Genomic DNA, 18,699 nt, shown 5'->3' with positions numbered 1-18,699 from the left:
AATATCTTACGGTTAATAGTTTTTAACTTCTATGGAGTCTTTCTTTGGAGTTTATTCCAACTGCTACTGCTAAGAAAATATTTTCTTAGATTTTCTGCATTGTTTTTTTTCTATTTTGAGTTATACTGTGCCCTAATTTGTTATGAGATAATACTCACCACAAATGTTTTCCATAAAAAAAAACATAATTTGCATAAGTGACTTTCTTCACACTGTGCATTTGTGTCACTGGCGCTGAATGGTGTCAGATACAAATGTTCACAGCATTCAGAACTTAGTATGTCAACCTCTGCATTCAGCCACACTTCTGTTCTCGTAAATATGTCACACTATTATCTTTACCGCATTGCAACAGATTTAGATTCATAGTTGTGCTATTGTTTATTCTTTAGTGTAAATGACAAATAGGATCCACACCGCAGATGTGCATAACTGTGTTTTTTAATCGGAGAAAGTGTACGGTCGGGCAGTTTTGTGTCAGATAAATTTGCTGTGAAACCTCCACAGGTCGCATGTTGAGTCTCTGCAGGTTCAGCTCTCAAACACCAATCAGAGGAACTCCAACGTGGAAATACTGCAAGGCCAACTGGAGGTCAAAGTTCAAACGCTACTTCAGGCAAAGGAAGTTCTGCAAGGTATCGTAAACAGACTACTTAGCCTTGGTAGATAGACTACTCAATCTTTGATTGGGTAAAGAGAAAAACAATTACCATGTCATGGGGGTGAATATTATCATAGGTGTCTTCCAAAGTCCAAACTGATCTGTTCCTCCGAGGAAGATCCAGACAGTTTTTTTCAGTGTCATACATAGTTGCACAAAAACCTCACAAACCACAAACCCCTTCAATATGAGTGTGACAGGGTAAGGTGTCAGATTGCGTCTTGTTTCTAGGTGAGATCCAATGCCTGCGCGCAGAGCTGGAGAGCGAGACCTCCCGGGCAGAGCAGGAGCGGGAGAGACTACAGAGGACGACGGAGCAGAGCCGGAGAGAGACTGAGAACCAAGAGAGGGAGATCCAGAGGCTCCTGCAGGCCCTGAGCACGCTGGAGGACAAGAGGAGGAAGGAGGATGAGGCGAGACAGGGGGAGAGGGAGGGCTGGCAGAGAGAGAGGGAGGTGCTGAGTTCAGAGCTGGGGGAGCGAGACGGAGAGGTGGAGACACTGGGGAAGAGGCTGGAGGCCCTGCTGCGAGAAAAAGAGGAGCTGACGGCAAGGGACGCCGAGATCGAAAAGCTCCAGACGCGGTTGGGAACAGAGCGCAGGGCCAAGGACGAGAAAATCAAAGAGATCAATGAAGACGCCGCCAGGCTGAGAGCTAGAGTGCAGGCTCTGGAGCAGGAGAGAGAAGGGCTGAGGGGCAGAGTGGAGGAGCTGCAGGCTCTGGAGGGGCAGGCACGGGCACTGGAGCAGGACAAAGAGGAGTTCTCGGCACGGCTGAGGCAGAAAGAGCTGGTCCTGAGGGACCGGGAGGTAGAGATCGAGAGCTTAAAGACCAGGTTGCCCGATCTGGAGGGAGAAAGAGACAGGCTGGCCTCGGCCCTGCAGGGTAGAGAGGGCCTGGAGAGCAGATTGGCCGCACTGGAGGAGATCAACTCAGAGATGAGGCAGAGGGAGCGATTGATGCAGCAGGCCCTGAAGGAGGAGGAAAAGAAGGTGCAACAGAGGGTGGAGGAGATGGAGCTCCTCAGGAGCCTGGGGAGAGAAAGGGAAGACAAGCTAAGGAGGGACCTTGGACAGAGAGACTCCGAGGTAGGCCGGCTGAAGGCCAGGGTGGAGATACTTGAAAGAGAGCAGGAAAGAGACAGAACACAGGTGGAAGAGCTCCAGAGGCAATCCGAGAGTCAGAGGGCCCTCCTGAGGGACAAGGAGGAAGAAGTGGAGAGGCTGAAGGGAAGACTGCACAGGGAGAAGGAAGAGGTGTCCGTAAGCGTCCGGCAGAGGGAGGAAGAGGCCGCAAGGCTGAGGGTTAGAGTCCACGAGCTAGAAAGACTAGCAGAGGGGCTGAGCAGCCAGCTCGGAGAAGCAGAGAGCCAGCTTGAGAGGGAGAGAGCTCTCTGGATGGAGAAAGAAGAAGAGCATAAGAGTGCGGTTGAGGAACTTGAGAACGCAGAGGGAGAGGTGAGGAGGCTGAGTGAACAACTGAATGAGAGCGAGAGGGAGCGGATGAGAGTTTCTCGGTGCGTCGAAGAGCGGGATGGAGAAGTGGCCAGTTTGAAGGAGAGAATGGAAGAGAGGGACAGGGAGATGGAGAGGATTTTGGAGCGGCTCGGAGAAAGGGAGGGAGATTTGGAGGAGCTGAGAGCAAGGTACAAGGAAAGTTCCTGCAAGTGGGACGAGGTCTCCCAGTCCGTCAGAGAGCGGGAGCAGGAGATAGAGAGAGTTAAGGAAACGGCATGTATGATGGAGAAGGAGCGGGAAGGCATGGCATCTCGGCTGAGTGAGAGGGAGACCGAGATTGAGAGGCTGAACAGGAGAGTTGGGGAGCTGCAGGAGCGCCAGCGAACTTTGTTGGAAGAGAAGGGGGGACAAGCGAAGCTGCTGGGAGACCGTGTGCAGGACCTCGAGGCTGAAAGGGATCATCTTCTCGCTGAGATCAGAAGGAAAGATGGAGAGGCTGCTGCTCTGAAAGACGAGATTGAGCAAGCATGCCGAGAGAGAGGGAAGATGAGTGACTCCCTGAGGCTGCAGGAAGAAGAGATGCGAGAGCTGAAGAAGGTGGAGGAGGCCCGATTATCAGAGATAGATTCTTTGCAGAAGCGAGTGGGAGAGATTAAGCAAGAACTGGAGAAGACGAGAGCAGAAGTACGCGAGAAGCGGCAAGAGAATGAGAAAATGCGAGATGGGCTGCAGGACAGCATTCGAGAGATGGAAACTTTCAAGGAGCTACTGAAAGGCAGCCACCAAGAAGGGGAGAAGCTGAGGACTCTTTTGAAAGAGAAGACGGAGGAATTAGTGAGGGGAAGAGAGGAGCATTTGAGAGTAGCCAAGCGAGAGACTGAGGAACTGAGGAACAGGACAAAGATCCTAGAGCAAGAGAGGCAGGAGCTGCGTTCTCAGCTGCGACAGAGAGACAGAGAGGTGCTGAGTGAGAAGGAGGCGAAAAGCAGAGAAACGGGTGCCCTCAGGGAAAAACTGGAGGAAGCCCAGGAGGAGGAGAGAAGGCTTAGGGCTGCGTTGAGAGACAGGGAACGTGAAGTGGCCAGACTGAGGGACACGGCTGGGAACCTGGACCAGCAGAGGGCTGTTTTTAGTCTGGGGATCACAGAAAGGGACATGGAAATTACTGGTCTGAGGGAGACAGCTAAGGAAATTGAGAGAGAGCTGGACATACTCAAAGAAGAAAAGAGCCAGGAAGTAGAACGATTGAAGGAGCGCATGGTCACCCTTGTGAAGGAAGGAGAAGAAAAACTGGGGAGACTAGAGAGGGAGGCTGCAGTTCAGAGAGAAGAGGGAAGGGAACAGTACCTCAGGGAGCAGCAGCTGCGGCGAGAGAGGGAGTCCGAGATCGAGCGGCTGAAGACGGTTGCGTCAGAAAAAGAAAGGCGATTGGAGCTGGTATCTAAATCTCTGAAAGAGAGGGAGGAAGAGATGGGGAGGCTGGCGGAGAGTAGAGAAGAGACTGAAAGAGAGAGGGACAGGGTGTTGGCACGCCTCAAGGAGCGAGAGAGAGAATTAGAAAGGCTGAGGGAGAGAGTGGAGGGACGGGAGAAGGTGGCCATGGAAGGCAGCCGACGCGAAGCCCTTCTGAGGGAGGAGATGGAGGCGGAGAGACGCCGCATTTTGGAACTGGAGACTGAGAAAGAGAAGCTGAGGGCCCGAGAATCCCAGCTCTTGAAAGAAGCTGCAGAGAGGGAAAATGAGGAGTCGAAAAGTCTGGTGGCTGTGCTGGAACGAGAAGAGAAGACAAGGGTCACCCTGAGCGAGAGAGACAGGGAGCTGCAGGAGCTGAAAAACAGCTTACAGACCCGGGACAGGGAACGGGAAGACTTCCTCTCAAGGACGGAGGAAGAGATGAAAAGGCTGAGAGGGAGGGTGTCTTCCTTACTGGTGGACAAGGAGGAATCTGCTCAGGTCCGGAGAGAATTGGAAGCAGAGATGCGTGTGCTGAAAGAGAGAGCCGAGGAGCTGGTGAGGGACAGAGAGCGGTTGCAGAAGGCACTGGAGATGACAGAGGGGACTCTAATCGAATGGCGTGAGCGCATTAAGGAGCTGGAACAGGAGCCAAAGGCCTCAGCAGCACCTCAGCTTCTGCAGGTCAGTCAAACACATGCCCGTTCTCTATCTACCCTTATACTCTCTGTAGTGGAGTGCATTTCTTTAGCATTTCTGGGAACAGTGATATCTAATCTAGCTATTGTTATGCATGATTCATCAAGGCGCCGTGTAGGCCTTAGGCCCCATACAAAACTCTTTTCACCAAGAAGCTTTGCGTTATCTACAACATTTACATCAATTTATAATATTGTTAACAGTATCGGGCACAATGTGTTTTGGTTTTTTATTAAACCCACAAGGCTGCTGATTCCATGGATCATCTGAGCAGGACAATCTAAATTGTTTAGCAGGAGACACTATACGTGTTGTTATGAAGATCCATTCGGAAGCATCGCCATTTGATTCTAGGGTACCCACCGAGATGTGAATAATGCAGATGGGCATATATTGAAGTTGTGATTATTTGTACTATGTGGAAAATCTTTGAGTGTATAATGATGCTGTAATATGCAGTAACAGAGGCTAAAACTAACAAAACAGAGTAAGTGTGATGAAAAGTATCTCTTTGCCTACATTCTTAGTTTTACGACTCTGATGTTCTCAAAGTTAAAATGAAATAATGATCACATATTTAGAGAAACCAGAAAGTCCTCAAAATTTACCAGAGTGCATCAGGTAGCTGTTTAAACCCAAAACATGTTCCTAGGGGGACATGCCCATAGATCACTACAGGATTATGTCTACCTCATGAGTGGTATTCCAGAAAATGTCTTGATTAGGTGGCAAGTCCAACATTCATATGCAGTTATGCCCTTGGGCATTATCATCTCAAACTCAATGTCCTTCTAACCCATCCCAACACAGAAGTGTCATTTTTGATGTTGATTGATTTATATAGGCAGATATAATATTTCTCTGAATTTCTTCAGCCATTCTGTAGTTGATCTGCTTTTATGCTTCGGACCTTTGTCTTTCCGCACGTTTTGGTGTCTTTTCATTTCGTATAGCATAAGTTGGGCAGGTGCCCACGACACGGCATGAGTGGAATTGGGGGGGAAACATCTTTGTGAGATGGGGGGGGGAGTCAGATTGCAAAGTACTGTCTGTGAAAAACTAAAAGAAGCAGAAGGAGAACGAATGAGTGATATCTGCTTTGGGAGGGGGAAGGGGCGAGCGGGTAGAGATGGCCTTGGGCCCGGTGCCAGGAGTTCAGCTGTAGTTTGTGTTTGATTCCCGAAGGACGGGAAGGACGCCTCTCCACCAGAGGGCGCCTCTGCCCCGGAGAGGCTCCGTGCCATGCAGCGGGCCGTGGCACAGCTGGAGCACGACAAAGAGCATCTGGAAGCAGAGAGGAGGCGTCTGGAGCGGTGCGTTGAACGACTGAAGAGGGAGCGAAGCCAGCTGAGAGAAACCCTGACTCAGGTGCCCCCTCGTTAAGAGAAGATCAGATCACTGTGTTGGCCATATACAATTTCTTGCATTAGGAATTTGTCTTTTTGTCTTTTCGCATACCCCCAACTTGCTCTCCATGAGACACACAGACAGGGAGAGAAGCTTGAGGTCAGAATGCAGGGTCAGCCATTTATACGGCGCCCCTGGAGCAGTAGGGGTTAAGGGCCTGGCTCAGGGGCCCAACGGATTAGGATTCCTCTGCCAGCCGCGGGATTTGAACCTGCAACCTTCCAGCCACAGATCCTTAGCCACAGAGCCACCGCTCCGCCCCATTTTTTTCTTTAAGAACTGAGAGAACAGGTTTCCCATTGATCTGTCTATTTGTGTGTGATTATCTGTTCTTTCTGACAGTCCATTAACGCCTAACCCATATGCAGCCTCATCTTTCTCTAATAGTGTATATAGATTAAAATGAAAGGAGCAAACCCTTGTCAAGTGCTGGGATTTACAGCTGTGCTTGCCCTCTTTAAATATATTCCTGCCCGACGATTTCCTTTCTTCAGCATCTAACACATTTTTCAAATGACCTTTACATTCAAAAACACAAGGCATTATTCATATTCTTGACATATTACTTAGCCATTAACTTTATTATTTATTTCTTGGTCCAGCATAAGTGCATGGTGGTTGTCTTACTAGGGCAGAATTCTGAGATTAATTCCCAGAGCTGTAATTCCTAGATCTTTATTCTAACTAATACAAGTGGTTGACGTATTCAATTGTTTTGACTATATTATTTTTAAAAATCTAGGTACATTAAAGGAAACACATTATAAATTAATGCCTTTGATGGTTTAGTTGTAGTTAATTAATATCAAGTTTTAATTGCAACAGTTACTGTACTGGTGGATCTGATGACCTTAGGAATGTGTTACTAATTTTTTCTGTTCAGTTGCCCGAATCCAAATAAAGTATGCCATGTTTTTTATACAGAGCGAGTAGTTTGTTCTGTGCAGCTTTCAAATTCACAGAGCCTTATTCGCATGACTGCCGAATTACATTGCTGCCAAAGCAATGGCAATTATCATGAAACCCTGTCTTTTTTAATTAGGTGGAGGAGGAGAGATTAAGACTGCGACACCAGCTGTCACACTCGGACTCAGCGAATAAAAGTCAGGCCAGCTCCGAGGTCAGTAAACAAAGAGTTTAGTCTTACTTTAAATGAAAGTCTGAATAACTTAACTTCATTTCTTTAATATCCTTTAATGCTTGTACAATTTTCATGTTCTCAAGTGCTTAAAACGAATAACATCTAACTGTGCCTCGATCACTCTGGTACAAAGATTCAACCATAAATATGCTAAATAGGGAAAAAGATAAATTGAAACGCCCACACACAGCTTTTAGCCAACATTTGGTCTATAACTGCAAAAAACATGCATAAACCTCTGGACCTTTGTTATGATAACACCTGAGCAACATTGCGTTAAAAAGTGAAGAACCACAGCATACAGGATACAAAAGCTAATCCTTACTCCTCATCGCCTGGAGATCGGTTACGGGCGTGCTGAAGAGTACTGTGTGGATAAACCAGTGTTGAATGCAGTTTTTTTTTGTTTTCTGTTAGAAAGTCCTAAAGACTAAAAAAGACTCTAAACACAAAAACGCATAAACACTAAAAAAGACTCATTACGTCTTCTGAGGTCTGAGGTGCTCCTTTTCACTTCTGTCCAAAACAAAAAAAATGGAAAACAGCCATTTCGTTTTAAAACAAAACTGCCGACAGATCGTTTCATTTACATTTACATATGAGAAGACCCAGCTATAGCTGCTAAACCCTCAAAGGTACACTTTGCTAATTTAAAAAGTTTGTGTATGGATACACTGGAATTAATTCATGTGGAATAATGATCACCCAAACTATCTTTTACAGTTCTTTAATAATAATAATTATTATTATTATTTAATTAAAGTAGTCTTTTCCAGACTATTTTATTATTTTAATACTATTTTTCCAATTCTTGGAAAGCCTGCCCTCAACTCAACTGCTGAATAATAATCTAAGCCAACCAGCTACGTCTACAAGGGGAAATGTCTTAGATAACTATATAATAGCAGGAAATCGTGTTTTAAAGCTCTTATTGTTTGTTAACATTAGCAAAAAAAGAATTGTAAGAGAAACACGGAGAATAACCTTAAGGCATCAACATGACAGATAGCCAACCCCAAAACTGTAAAGTACACTTTCCATCCACCCATCATCTATCTATATCTATAAAAAACAAGTGAGTGGGCTGCATGCCTTTTCATGTGTTGTCTTTGAGTCTCTGTGTTTCTGTCCTGGTTCAGGTCCTGCCTGGTAATTTCTTTAATTGGAAGCACAGTTATAGTAATAATAATAATAATAATAATAATAATAATAATTGCTTACACTTATATAGCGCTTTTCTGGACACTCCATTCTACCACCACCAATGTGCAGCCCCACCTGGATGATGCGATGGCAGCCATAGTGCACCATGCATCAGCTATCAGTGGGGAGGAGAACAGAGTAATGAAGCTAATTCAAATAGTTATAGATTATAGATTGTTAGTCAGCGTGTTTCAACAATATCAAGTCAGCTGAATTGCTAAAAACTGAGCACCTTTTATGGCATTTTTATGAAATTGCATGACTTGAGCTCACTTCAGGACCTGCTGTAACATTTCAGTGGGGTTTAGGCTTGAACTTTAACTTAGCCAATCCAAAATGTAAAATTTCATCAGCCATTGTGTTGTAGATCTGCTTGAATGCTTAGGAGCTTCAGCTGACGAATGGATGATCCGAGTTTCTCCTCCATAATTTGCTAATTCAATGCCGAATTCGTGGTTCTGTCGATGATGGCAAGTCATCCAGGGCCTGAGGCAGAAAATCATGATACTCCCACCACCATGCTTGATGGTAGGGATGAGGTTCTTCTGTTGGAAGGCAGGGTTTTGGGCTTTTTCAACCCAAAACATTTGTCATTATGGCCTAAAAGTTCAATTTGTGACTCATCTGTAAGCTAAAGATCAGTCCAGTAACCTTGTGAATCCTCCTGCTGTTCTTTGGCAGAAGTGAGACAGATAGGAATGTCCTTATTAGAGAGAGCATTGGTTTCTTTTTGGCTATCCTCCCATGAAAACCTTTCCTGTTCATTTTTTTCTGATAATTGAGTGATGAACACTGAACTCTGCTGCAGCAAAAGAGCTCTACAGATGCTTAGTCGTTAGCCTGGGGGGGTTTTGTGACTTCACAGGTTGCTTTTAGAGAGATTTTGGCAGGACATTCTGTGTGGAATCACTATGATCTTGAATATTTAACAAAAGGGTAAAGATTGTCAGCTCTCGGGCATTTTATAATGATAAAAAAATTAACATAATCCTCCACAAACTAAATGTCTCATTCAATTTGAGTGATAACTATGTTTTTTAATAGATTTATAATACTAACTTGTTGGACTTTTTACTTTAAAGATGTGACTTGTTTTCAGCTACACATAGAAACTGTGGATCTGAGGTAATTAATAGCATATAGCTTTTTTAATTGTGTGAATATTTAGGCATGACTACCTACTCTCAGTAGTTTTTAAAAAAAATATTGCAGTTTTTCAAAATCTCAAACCTACAGACTTTTTCCAAGCTATGTCTATAAATATGAATATTAAGCCAAAAGTTAGATTGGTCATACTGTAGCTGTGACAAGTAAAAATTCCCTTAGACTGGCTTCTTTATGTCTGCATACATCCATCTGTTTTCTAACTGCTTGTTCCAGTACAGGGTAGCAGGAGAATCGGAGCCTATCCCAGCAAGCAACGGGCGAAAGGCACACACTCACACCTGGGCCAGTTATCCTACCAGTTTATCTTTGGACTGTGGGAGGAAACCCACACAATGGGAGAACATACGAACTCCACACAGATAGCACCCCTGATCTGGAACTGAACGCAGACCCCCCAACACTGTGAGGCAGTGCGGACCACTGTGCCTCTGTACCTTCCTTTCGTATTCTTTTGTAGTAATTCATGCTGCCTGGGAGGCACAGGGATATGAATAAATACACTGTCTACTGTGGCAGTGGGCAGTAGTCGTCTTAAGTAGTACTGTCATGTGTCTGCAAACAGGAATAACCAGCTAAATTAAGGCTTCCTGTCCACTCCTCCAGCAGGTGCAGTCTGAAGAAGAGCAGATGGGTAGACTGAGAGCTCGGGTCAGAGAGCTGGAGGAGCAGGTAAGAAGAGAAAATGTTCTGAGCACAAGCAGGCAGCAGCCCCGAAGGACAGTGAAAAAACGTTCCCTGATACCGCAAACCCCGAAGCAGGGTCACAGCAAACAAAATAGCTTCTGCTTCAAATAATAGATGCTAACGTAAAAAAGGTTGTCGGGAAGAAAAGGGGGTGAGCTTTCAAAACACAGATGATTGAAAAACTTTTCAAAATATGTCAAATCAGTCCGTTGTGCTTTGAGTTTGCTTTCTTTGCCAGTTTTGTATTCCACAAGGATATCATTATTTTATTGTTGATTTTAGATTTGTTTTGCTCATTAGCCCCTGAACCCTTCAGTCTAATGATCTGTAATTCACTTAAATCAAAGCATCACAAGCATTTCATTTCATTCCCGTCACGTAGTTAACGAGCACTGTTAGGATTGTGATCTGTTGTTTTGCTCATAGATAGTAAACCCTTGTTCAGTCATCACTCCTTTGAGCCTGTGCTGATGAGACATTTCCATGGAAGCTACAGAGCAAGACTGAGGCGTCTTCAGTCAGAGCCACCCACCCAAGCCTGACTCTGGGCACTGACACATCGTTTTTATCTTCTGGATTCTGTGGAGAATCAGTAAAAAAGCAGAGGCTGTGGTTAAAACTGTAGACTTTAAATCCAGGGATGTAATGTTAAAATACAGTTCTCTCGTGAGCCCTTGTTTAGAATATTGGGTTCATTTTTGGTCACCAACATGCGAAAAGATATTTCTGCATTTAAAATGCGAAAATGAGAATAGACATTTTCTTACCCAGAGTGATCCAGCTACCCTGTTATGTTATTGAAGCTTATGTCTTTGCACCTTTCACACAACAGTCAGATCCTTGATTAGCTAGAAAGGCTGAATGGTATAATCATGACAGTGTTCATATTCATACCCTGCAATGTCTTGCATCCCCAGTCGGGCTTTCTGTGGATGCCCACTTAACTGGTTTTTAATTTGGCAGAAAATAAACCAAAACCATACTCACACTTTTCAGGTTGCTTATCGAGGTAGTGTCATGCCCCACACTCTCCCTCGCAAACGTTGTTGCATTCCCAAACCCACTGTTTCCTAATTGAACCCATCACATTCCCACGTGCACCAGATTCCACGAAATCTCACTCCCAAACCAATTATCCTACCACATCCCTTTCCTTTCAGTATTTAAAGTTCCCTCTCACTCCAACCCTTGCTCGCTATTGAGAAGCCTCTTGTAGTATTCTCCAGTGCGCGTTTCCAAGCCTTTTGACTGATCTCCCGTTACTAATCTTTTGACCTCGCCTTCTGGATTTTGTCTTTTGGATTGTTTTTGGTTATCTCTCGTTACCGGACCCTTTGCCTCCCTTATCGACCAAGCCTTTGGATTTCGTCTTTTGGATTGTCCCTTTGCTACTCTGCGTTCTGTGGTATTCACGGTCACGCATAAGGATCCTCCAATTCTACCTATAGGTTCCCTGACAGGTAGCACTTTTAAATTAGGAAACTGTTAACATTTAGAGGATGGTGCTTCCTTTTGGGAATCACACTGGTTACTGTCCAGTTCCTGGCTCTGCATTGTTGGATAAATGTTCCAGCCATTCCCTTGAATCAAACATGCTTCCCTAGTTTACATGCTCTGGATCTACTGTATATAGCACCAGAGTGTCTCAGTCTTACTGTAAAAATCTCAGAAAATCAGTAGTCAGAAATCAAGCAGCATGGCTGGTGTTGTGCTGTGATGGTTTTGAATTTACCAGAACAATTAGAAATTGGACCAGCAAATTGTTAAGAGTGGTTTTGTGGTTACTAGGAATTATAGTCACACAAAAAAAATCAGAAAACAGATTCAGAATATATAATAGACAATTGTATTATTACACAGCAAACCTGTATACAATAATCAGTCTGTCTTGGTGTAAATGGCTGATTATTCACGTAGGGATTACAAAGATAGGAATAACATCACAGTTAAAATACATTAACTATAGAATTTATGGTCCAGCTCAAAAGTTAATTCAGTCCCTTCATAGGTCATTAACACTCATAATCTTGAAGCAAACATAAAATTATGAAACTCTATCAAACACGTATGGAATAATAGATTCTCAAGATTTCTAACGTAAATATCGATGTTTTACTCGTCCTAGAGCTACACACTGGCCAGGCTGTTGGAGGGTAGGATTTGGAAACTCTGCAGACTGACAGCTGACCTGGGTGTTAATTGTTTATTTACAGAGTACGCAATCTACATCGTGCTTCGCACTTGCTGTGGACACAGTTTTTATGTCTGTGTCCATGACATGCGCTCAGAGATTTTCTCTCCCTTTCTTGCAGGTGCATTACCTCAGATTAACTCTGGCCATTGATTTCCAAGAGAGGGCCGAGTTCATCGAACGCGCATCCAGAAACAACCAGTGGTTGCTGGGCCTGCGGCAGGACCTGAGTGACTCTCTGGCACAGGTGTCGAAGAAGCCCCTCCCCTCGGTAATGGAGATGGAAACTCAGCGATTGGACAGGAGTCTGAGGGAGGAGGAGCTCCGCTTGTCCCTCAGCCAATCGTAAAAGAGCAGGAAGCAAAAAAAGGCTAAGGCAATTTTGCACTGAAGGTGGACGTAATTTAACACCTTTTAGTTGACTTCTTCCCCCCCAAAAAAGTTTACCTGTTTACTTACAGCTTCCTTGTTTAAATGCACATCCTGTTTCACGCATGCAGTATGGGTTTTGAAGCACAAAGTCTCTTGAACTACCTGTCAGACACAGATAACTTAGTTAATTACATGTGACTTCTGTCCTCTAACAGTATATTCACCAGAGTATGTACAGTATATGAATTAAAAAAACCTGTACTGAGGCAGCCTGTGTGTACACTTGTATATGCTTGACATAGGATATGATATTTACTGTAACATTAATTTAGAAAGTTCTCATAAGCTTGAAAGTGTCCTGTATGAATTTGTAAATAGTTTACCTTATTTATATTGTATGCACAGTACCTTATAAACCAATTTAACCCCTGTACATCCTAAGATCTTAACATTTTTTTTATTTTTGTAATTTAATGACTGTTTTCCTGTAAATGTAAAAAATCCTAAATATAATATTTTCTTTATTTTTTAAATATGTTGTCTATTTTTTGAAGGAGTGGGGTGCGATAGGAATTTAGCAGGGATTTGTCATTCTTATAAGTTAATATAGCTTCAAGTTATATAGTCATTGACATTCTTTTAATTGATGTATCATCTAAAGTGGAGTGTTTTTCATAAAAGACCAAGGTTTAGTCGCCTTTTAAGACACATGGGTCAAGTGAAGAGCCAATTCTTAATTTCTAGTGTGGCAAGTGTTTACAGTGGTTTCAAGACAGTGACTGTAGTGTGTGACATTACATAGAACTGCCAAGACGAAAGACAATCACGTTGAGCTTTTCCAATTTGGAATTAAAAGTTTTTCTGGAAGATTTAATTTGTGAGAAATTATCATCAAATTCTTGTCTAAAAAAGTCCACACAAGTCTGAAAGGGCTGTTTATGTCTTAACCTTAGTGTGTAACGTTAGGATGTGAGCAAAGTGAATTCCAAGAAAGGTGACCTCTGGGTGCTTAATAATGGTAGATATTCAAATAGCCAAGAGGTGTTGGCAAATCACCTCTCGAAAACCCAGAACTGTCGGTTAATTTAAAGAAACCAGATTTTTTGTATTCTTCTATTTGTCAGCAAGTTTTTGTGTTAAATCAGTTTTTAAAAATAAAACCAGAAACATTCTGGACCTGACAGGAATAAATTGAAAGCCATTTGTGTGCAACGCTTCTCAGAGCCACTGACTCAAAAAGGGATGACCTTTCACTACAAATCAGGATAATGATATAAATCTTTTTTTTAATGGGGGACAATATTAAAAGTTTCTGTACACACTTGTGAACAATTCCTAAACATCTGTATTAATGGTTTTTCGATTTTTATACGGCACAAAACAGAGGTTCTCCAGAGGTATCAAACTCATTTTGAATTGATCGAAAGGGAGCAGGAAACAGTAAGGTGAGGCTAAAATTTTTTATATCAAGATGGAATCTGTGTTTGCTCTCGGAATGAATATTTTTTCAATATTGTCGGAATCGTCGCACAAAGGTGGCGAAGTCCTCACCAGACCCGAGGAGGTCTGCTTCTGCTCCAGAAAAGATGCTGATATATTTCAGGAGATGGAACTTCTTCCACCTGTTTTGCTTTTAAAGGACTTGATAGCCAGAGTATAAAGGATGCAGGAATCCTAACAGGCTTCACAGTCACCAGAGAAGCTCCAGGACTGAGGGAGCCATTCCACACCGCTGCCTGTCAATGCTGACCCTAGGTTCGACTGCAAGGATGAGGGGGTGAACTTTAGAACCCATAAAATATAACTATAAGACTATAAGTGTTTAATAAGAGGTACTTATTAAAAAAGTGTTAATTTTTCTACATTACGTTTTGCTAGGTAGTGTGACACAGTGGTTAACACTGCTTTGCACTACTGTGGTCCTAGGTTCAATTCCAGAGGTGCGGTCTACATGGAGTTCGTATGTTCTCCCTGTGTTTGCATGGGTTTCCTCCAGGTGCTCCGGTTTCCTCCCACAGTCCAGAGACATACTGGTAAGTTAATTGGCCTCTGGGAACATTAACCCCAAATGTGAGTGTCTCTGTTGGTGGCTGTGCTTCTGGCCTGCGATGGACTGAACGGAGGACTGGAAGTGGACGGAGGGGTAGTGGGAGTTCTATACAAAGACAAAATGAACGAGGTCCTGCTCTTCGAACTTTTAGATGTTAAGGACGCACAACAACCTCTGGGAGCGATTTTGTTTCCATTTGAGAAAGAATGTTATTCCATCACGAAGGCAGAAATCTGGATAGCATGTCGTTAACACAGAGACGTATTCTGGATATTTACAGCTGGAAACATTATTTCCTAAGGGAATGAATGCGGAATTAGGTTTTGCCCCATTTCTTTTGAATCAATATTTCATTATACTACAACAGTGGTATGCCGTAATGGTTTATGGACTCACTTTTTTTATATCTTTAGCGTTCAATATGACATATTGTTAATATCTTATGTATTATATTTAGAGTGTTTTCATCTAACAATAATTTTCCTTGGAAGAACCAATGTGCAGAATTATTATGAATGCCCTGGGGACTATAATTATGTTTGTCAATAACCAGAACAATGTGTACAAAGTCAAGCTGTAAGCTGAACCTCGCACTGCTGTTAAAATAGCATGTGGGGAAAGGAAATCTTTCTTTTTCACTTCACTGTCCAAGTATAGCTTTTCCTCAGTCAAGATGTTAAAGGATAGAATCAGAAACAGAAATTTTGGGGCTGATGGATTCTATCCTGCTGGGCTACCTAATACCCTTAAGTAGGTACTTGCATTTACAATCAACTATTCTAAGGCCAGCCAAGCAATTTAAAGGGAGGGTGCCAACATAGAATTCAAACAGCGATAATAAAAAATACTGATAATTCCAGACTATTTTATTATTTTAATACTATTTTACCTCTTTTCCAGACCTTTTCTATAATAATAATTGCTTACACTTATATAGTGCTTTTCTGGACACTCCATTCAAAGCGCTTTACAGGTAATGGGGACTCCCCTCCACCACCACCAGTGTGCAGCCCCACCTGGATGATGCGACGGCAGCCATAGTGCGCCAGAACACTCACCACACATCAGCTATCAGTGGAGAGGAGAACAGAGTGATGAAGCCAATTCATAGATGGAGACTATTTGGAGGCCATGATTGGTAAAGGCCAGGGGGAAATTTGGCCAGGACGCCGGCGTAACACCCCTACTCTTTTGGAGAAATCCCATGGGATGTTTAATGACAACAGAGAGTCAGGACCTCAGTTTTACATCTCATCCGAAGGACGGCGCCTTTTTACAGTATAGTATCCCCGTCACTATACTGGGGCATTAGGACCCACAAACAAGGATGAGCGCCCCCCACTGGTCCCACTAACAGCGTTCACAGGAAGGCTTCCCATCCAGATACTGGCCAGGCTCATACCTGCTTAGCTTCAGTGGGCTGCCAGTTGTGACTTGTAGACTAATATAGCTGCTGGATTTAGAATATATAAGAATATATGAAATCATCATAGTCTGTGAAGTGTGAATTAACGTTTATTAATGCTGCGCACAATTTGTAAAGACAGTAAAAGAAGATGAAAACCTGCATGAACTTTGTATGCTTTTCCCCATGTTCAAGTGGTTTCCCCCTCCACTCCAAAGACATGCTGGTAGGTGAATTGGCTTCTGGGAAAATTGGTCCTGGTCTGAGTGAGTGTGTGTTTCTGTCTTGACTGGTGTCCCATCCATGATGTGTCCTGCCTTCCACCCATTGCTTGTTGGAATAGGCTCCGTCTCCACCCGAACTGCAAGAAGTGGTTAGAAAATGGATGGATGGAAAGCCATTGAGAACGAATGGTGAATATCACTGAGTGAGGAGATGGTAAGTTCAGGCAAGATGGCTGTTCTTGTCCGAACTACATTTCCCAGATGGCTGTGGGAAATTTTTTGTTGCCCACAGTCTCCTGAAGGTAAGGTATAGTAGGTGAAGGCTAAAAACTAGGAAGCTGAGGCTTCCAGAAGCGTGAACATTTTGGGTGTCTCTTACTACGACACCCAAAATACCCAGGTGTATCACAGTTAATTCACACCTTTATGAGGGTGCTGAGAACAATTGTAACGCAGAGTCGTCTGTCAATGTCATGCATTTAACTTTGCTTTGCAAAATTAGGCTGCTCGTGGATGAACTTCGCCCTGTTTAACTTTCAACCAGCAGGACTTCTTGTTTTCCTGCTTCTAACCCCATGGAGACCAGCTCCCTGCCAAGGTCTCCAGTAAAGCACTCAAAAACAAGGTCTTGCAGAAATTAAACAATAATCAAAAATACTGGTCTCTTTCAAAACTGTTGCAATGTAAAACCCAGGAGAAATTTCCTCAGCTGGAGCAAATTGTGCAATCTCCTGTAAGTGCTGCCTAGTGTATTTGATTTCAAAGGTTAAGAAGGAAAACCATTTTGAATTAGTGTGTTAAAGAACAATACACTGCTCCTCTTTTACTTTAACAGTGTTGTTTTGCCATTTGGATTGCAACACAAATAAATGTTGACCATTTATCCTGATTGTGATGAAACTGGAAGAAGCCTTCTGTGTTTTCAAAATTTTTTGATCACTGTTATTAAAAAATTGTATCCTGATTTCTAAAAAGTTAGAACTGAACACAGCTGGGCTCTTGCATGGCTCAACCCAAAAAGTGTTAGCTCGTAGAGCAAATTGAGCTCTGTAATCCAAATGCCTGGTTCGTGACACTTAGCTAACAGTGACTGGGACTCCACCCTGGTGCCAGAGCATAGAGACTCAGTGCTGCCGGTGGTAGAAGAGTCTGCCTGATCAGGACCCTGTGCAGACGGTATAATCCGGAAGTAAGTGGAGAAGGACAACAGGGAAAAGATGTAGAAGATCAGGATGGGTTGACAGACAGGGGGAGCGTGACGATGGTGATCCGGTGCTCGGGGGGCATGGCGAAGGCAAACGAGTCCAAACAGTCCCAAGGGGAATCCGGGGCGCAGTCCAGGGTCCAGGAACCGTGGGAATCCATCCAGGACGAGACAACCAAGGTTAAAATCCGGAACGGGATCCGGAACAGGGACAGGGAATAAAACCAGGGTAATGAGGCCAGGCGCGCCGAGCCCCGGACCCAGACGGTCAGGACGCTGTGATGAAGCCTATGCCTTCGGGTCTCTCCTGAACCCGCTGGTAGGTGGGATTCCGGGCGTCCATCTCCCAGCGCTGAGCCAGGAATGGCGAGAGCACCAGGCTTAAATAATGAGAGACAAAACAGGTGCACATAATCAACCAAAATACGAAAGTATCAGAGCGCCCTTAGAGTTAACTTTTTTTCCATTTGACATTCAAAGCAGAACTCTGCATCTCAGACACCTTGTGGGTTGCCTATGAAATATCTGGGGTTTCACCAATATGGGCCATTGCAAGCCTTAATTCACAGCGCCACCATAAAAGAGTTTTCTCCTGATACAAGTTTTGAAAATCCTCCAAGGCACAGACAAAGTCCACTCAGAGGCTTTCTCTGGAAAGGAAAAATGAAACACAAACCAGACGGGGCGAGTGGAAACGACGTGAAAGTGCATTTAAAACCGAGAACACGTTTCACTTCTTCACCCACAGGGCTGTAGGGAGTGTGAAACAAGCTACCCAGCCATATCTGGATGAATTTCTTGTATCGTTTAACTATTACCTACCAAAATGCGCCAGATGTGCCTAAAGGCCTACTCTTGTTTGTAACATTTCTGATTTTCTTCTGAATATGCAAGTCAAGACTTTTTAGTAAATACAACTGCTCGAAAACATATAGCATTGTTTTTTTTTAAATGAGAATAACCACTCACGGAATGTTTGTCTCCACATAAGAGATTTTAAAAATCAGGTTTTTATTTAACATGCCAGACTGTTTAACGTTTTTACAAGTCGGGTGGCGTTTTGGATAACCTTCAGACGACGGCTGAGAGAGCACAGAGGTGGTTTCAGAAAACGTGCGCCCAGCGCACGCATGCCTGCCCTAAGGCGGACGAGCCCCAGGCCAGCGCCGCTCTTTCCGCGACCGGCTGTGCACCGCTAGCGGGAGCTCTACTCCTTTCCCACACTGCGCGGAAGTGAGACGGCTCGGCTAGCGTGTTTAGTGCTGCAAGCGCCGCAGACAATCCCGGGATGAGGCGTATCCCAGTCACAGACGCTCTGTCTCGCTGTCTGCTGCTCCATGGTCACTAGCGCTGACAGCCAGCCAGCCAGCCCTCCCTCCCTC

The 18,699-nt window shown here is 43.9% G+C and overlaps 1 protein-coding gene across 1 annotated transcript in view; it reads left to right on the top strand.

Annotated features, from left to right (window-relative positions):
* The window catches only part of LOC148821712 (uncharacterized), a 32,851-nt gene extending 19,939 nt beyond the window's left edge, over positions 1-12,912 (top strand). Inside the window, exons 17-22 of the mRNA XM_088931467.1 lie at positions 508-635; positions 893-4,254; positions 5,455-5,637; positions 6,719-6,796; positions 9,791-9,856; positions 12,184-12,912. Of these exons, the coding sequence (XP_088787593.1) occupies positions 508-635; positions 893-4,254; positions 5,455-5,637; positions 6,719-6,796; positions 9,791-9,856; positions 12,184-12,411 (4,045 nt within the window). The 3' untranslated portion in view covers positions 12,412-12,912. The remainder of the gene's footprint in view (positions 1-507; positions 636-892; positions 4,255-5,454; positions 5,638-6,718; positions 6,797-9,790; positions 9,857-12,183) is intronic.
* Positions 12,913-18,699: the final 5,787 nt, after the last annotated feature.

This window comes from Atractosteus spatula, chromosome 13 (assembly GCF_055471065.1).
Source record: "Atractosteus spatula isolate fAtrSpa1 chromosome 13, fAtrSpa1.hap1, whole genome shotgun sequence".
Taxonomy (NCBI): Eukaryota; Metazoa; Chordata; class Actinopteri; order Semionotiformes; family Lepisosteidae; genus Atractosteus; species Atractosteus spatula.
The sequence above is the reverse complement of the archived record's forward strand: the minus strand, read 5'-3'. Positions and strand labels throughout refer to the sequence as shown.